This window comes from Puccinia triticina, chromosome 3A (assembly GCF_026914185.1).
Source record: "Puccinia triticina chromosome 3A, complete sequence".
NCBI classification, from domain to species: domain Eukaryota; kingdom Fungi; phylum Basidiomycota; class Pucciniomycetes; order Pucciniales; family Pucciniaceae; genus Puccinia; species Puccinia triticina.
In genome coordinates, this window is record NC_070560.1 from 48,420 (window position 1) to 52,100 (window position 3,681).

At 49.9% G+C, this 3,681-nt stretch overlaps 1 protein-coding gene across 1 annotated transcript; it reads left to right on the forward strand.

The window, feature by feature from the left end:
• Positions 1-719: 719 nt before the first annotated feature.
• PtA15_3A6 (uncharacterized protein) lies at positions 720-1,217 on the forward strand (the record flags this gene model as incomplete). The annotated part of the gene is made up of 3 exons (XM_053167694.1): positions 720-739; positions 829-914; positions 979-1,217. 3 exons carry the CDS (start codon positions 720-722, stop codon positions 1,215-1,217), a joined length of 345 nt encoding a protein of 114 aa, XP_053018198.1.
• Positions 1,218-3,681: the final 2,464 nt, after the last annotated feature.

The window sequence follows — 3,681 nt, forward strand, 5'->3', positions numbered from 1 at the left end:
TGGGTCTTGGGTTGGATCCAGGTCAGCCCACCCATTTATAACCTGAGCAGCAGTACCAATCAAGCATGAATTTCAATCCCATTGTAATCAATTTAAAATGTACATATGACTATGTTGAAGGTATGTTTACAGCTAAAAATCAAGTGTCTTAATGAGGCAGAATGGTTCAAAGTTATGAAACCTATCCTGCAATGAATTAAAAGTGTAATTTTGACAACATGCAGACCATCACGCACAAGTCTTCACCAGGGCTTGAAGGCCTGGCCAAGGACAATCTTCAACAGCTTGTTCCTTGAGAAAGGACCGGTGAGTAGGGCATTGGGCCGCAAGGCTTGGGTGAGGATTGTGAGAATTCAACAAACTAAGAGCATTGATTCCATTAGATTCTTGAACAAGCAATTAAGAAAAGTAACTGAGAAACAATCATTGCTCTTACCTAAGAGCAAGGGTGATGACACTAAAGAGTCTTTGGAAGAAGCAAGTCAAGAATAAATGAAAAGTGGAAATGAAGAATGGATTATGCGCGAGGAATGAGACTTCAGAAATAGGAACAAGCAACTATGAGTACGGGTGAAGGTCGGCGTCTGACGGGAGAAGGTGAATCGCAGTGTCTACCGGGAGGTGGGGAGCCGCGGCGTCTGACAGGAGAAGGGGAGCCTGGACACATGACGGGGGAAGGTGATCTACAGCGTCTGACGAGGGACAAGGGGAGGGGATCTATGGCGTCTAACAGGAGACGGTGAGCATCTGCGTCTGACAGGCGAAGGTAAACCGCGGTGTCTACCCGGCGATTGAGAGTCGCGGCGTCTGACCGGAGGAGACCTAGAGTCCCGGCCTCTCCCAGGAGGAGATCTTGAGTCTCGCCCTCTCCCAGGAGGAGAGCGGGAGTTACGGCGTCTCACAGGCAATAGCGAGTCGCGGCGTCTGACAGGCGACGGCGAGTCATGGCGTCTTCCAGGCGAGCCCCGCCGTGACCAGATGAAGAAGACGAAGAATCCCTCCCACGGCGCTGTCCATTCCCACCGCCCCGCCGGTCTCGAGAATTGCTCGAGCGGCCAGAGCTGCTCGAATCTGAGTCCGAGTCACTCGAGTCAGCCGACAAGATCTATGAGATGTCCGAGCTTGAATCGTCATTGTCCAAAGGGTCCGCGGCGTCCAACGCGCGTAGCTTAGCCATTATCAATCTGTTTAGGGATTTCGAATTCGAAATTCTTTGAGCTTCATCATAGCTACTTGGTCATTGGGGATAGCTCTCTAGATCATTGCTAAATGAGAGGGGGAGAGTCAGATTGACAATCGAAGATTTAAAGGAGTGCAAACAGGCCATCGACGAGAAGAAAGAGCGGCTTTATTTTTTGACTTACAGCCCCCGATTCCATACAAAACACCTTGAGCGAGGATCAGGAACACGCCTTAAATACCGCATTCCCTCAAAAAAAGCTTGATAGATCATAGGAAGCTTTGAGGTTGGTCTGAGATCTTACAGATACCATAGCAGAGTGTTGGACCTGTGAAGCCAAGACAGATATTCAAATGATTGGATGATAAAAGTTTGGTTTGTTGATTTTATTGATGACGATGCCAAGTTCTCTTACCCCAAACGATACCATCAATGACGAAGGCTACTAAAGCGAATCTCCAAGCAAGCCAGCCTCTGTCAGCGGGAGGAAGGTCAGATGGTTCTAGACGCCATAAAAGTCAGTATGTTACAAGCGTGGGTTGAGATCTTTGATATCTGAGCTCACTGTGGTGCTTGTTTGACATGACCACACATTTATTCCCTCCGCACTCTAAGTCCAATGCTGGTGACTAAGGAACAACTCGGAACCAATCAGCACGGGTCAAAAACAAGAAGGGAGATGAACGGAGCAAACTAACAGTAGTTGATTGAAAATCTGGTGTTCATAGGATTATCAGTCAGCAATAAGCCCCCGAACCAGACGTGCATTGAGGGATTGTTGAATTGTTTGGAGAAGCGTTTGAGGCCCAAGAGAGCAGAGGAAGTCTGAACCAATCCAACAGGCCAATCTAAACAAATGTACAGCAGTGGTCAGTGCGGGATGGCCGAGCAATGAGGGGGTGATGTAACTTACTGCTCTATACTGTTGAGAGTGGCGCAGGGGATGGAGTAACCAATAACAACAGATATGTTTTGTTGGTCATTGCCAGTGTCTAGCATGGTGCAGGGATTAAATGGCCAGGTCGCTTGATCAGATGTGAGGCAGGGACATGGTGGTGGTGTTGTTGACCAGGCTGTAGCATTGAGGGTGGGGTTGGGCAAGAGTGGGCAAGAGGAGGCAACAGCTGGATGGTTGAGTCCAATGGGTATATAAACAAGGGGGTTGTGAGTGCTATACCCCCAGGGCGTCCTCTGCCGCTGTACTTCCAGCGTGCGGTTTGTCCTCACCCCCTCCGCTGTTGCACTTGCGCAGTTTGAGGGGCTAAACTTGTTGGCCGCCCTTTGCATAATGCCTTCAATGCGGCGCGCTGGGGGTCATCCTCTCACTGTTTTTTAACCCTGCTAGACAGGGATGGACAGTGGGCCACGGTGCATCAGCTTGCTGATGTTAGGTGGCTGGTTGCAGGTTGTAGTTGTATTTTTTTGTTGTTGTAAAATTATGTTTTTTTGTTGATTTTGGAATTTGGAGAGGGAAAACCCAGCTTTATGTTTTTTTTTCTGGAAGTTGTAGAGGGGAAACCCTTGATTTTTTTAAGAGGTACAAATTACTGCTGGTACACCACCAGATATGGTGCCAGGGGCCTGTTTTTTATTTTGAAACAAGTGGTGTGATACCTGAATACCTTTTGCACCTGGGTCCATTGGCACATTCTCTACACCACGGAGCGCAGTTGACTGTGGCTCAAACCAAAAATTGGGGTTGGGCCGACCCTCCCGCGTCCCGCCAGACATTTGGGCGGGCTTCGTAGCGGGAAAAGATGGCACCTGCAGTTGGCTTGACTGCCAGCGTAGGGTTGGTGTAAAACCACTCCGTCAGCCCGCGGTCAAGCAAACTCCCAACACCGGTCTGACATTGGTGCACCGCTGTCAGCCCTGCATCCAATGTTGGCCTGCCGTAGGCACCGCAGTCAGGATTGGCTCAAAAGACCTGAGGGTGACTTGCCAAAAGTACTTTATCCCTGGGGCTTGAACCCATGAAGGTCAGCTCATGATCAGCACTCAAGTCCAGGCATCAGTGATGACCACTAGACCATGGCAGACTTTCTAAAAATAGATCACAGTAATATGCAGTATATTTCTTGAATCCAGGTTTTACTGAGTATTATGAGCAAAGCAGACGCTCTATCTTTTTTTTTTTTTTGGCTGGCTGGCTTGACATTGGCTTGCTCAGTTGGGTAAGCCCTGGCCGGCTCGCAAGTCCTGGTGGACTCGCGCTTGACCAACTGGTTAAGCCAACAAGTCCCTCAGGCTGGCCCTAACAGCTGAGGTCGTTGGCCTGCCCGCCAAGGCCGCTTCATGTTGGTTGGGTAAGTTGGGTTACCCCTGCTCGACCCAAGTGCAATGCCGATGTAGTGGTTGGCAGGGTTGGCATTACACTTGGGTCAGATGGGTCAGACCAACGTACATCTGACCCATCGCTGCGGTTGACCTGCCCCCGCTGTCAGATGCAAGGCGGACAGGTCAAGCCTGCCCTGTTTTAGACCCCGCAGCCGGGCCAACGC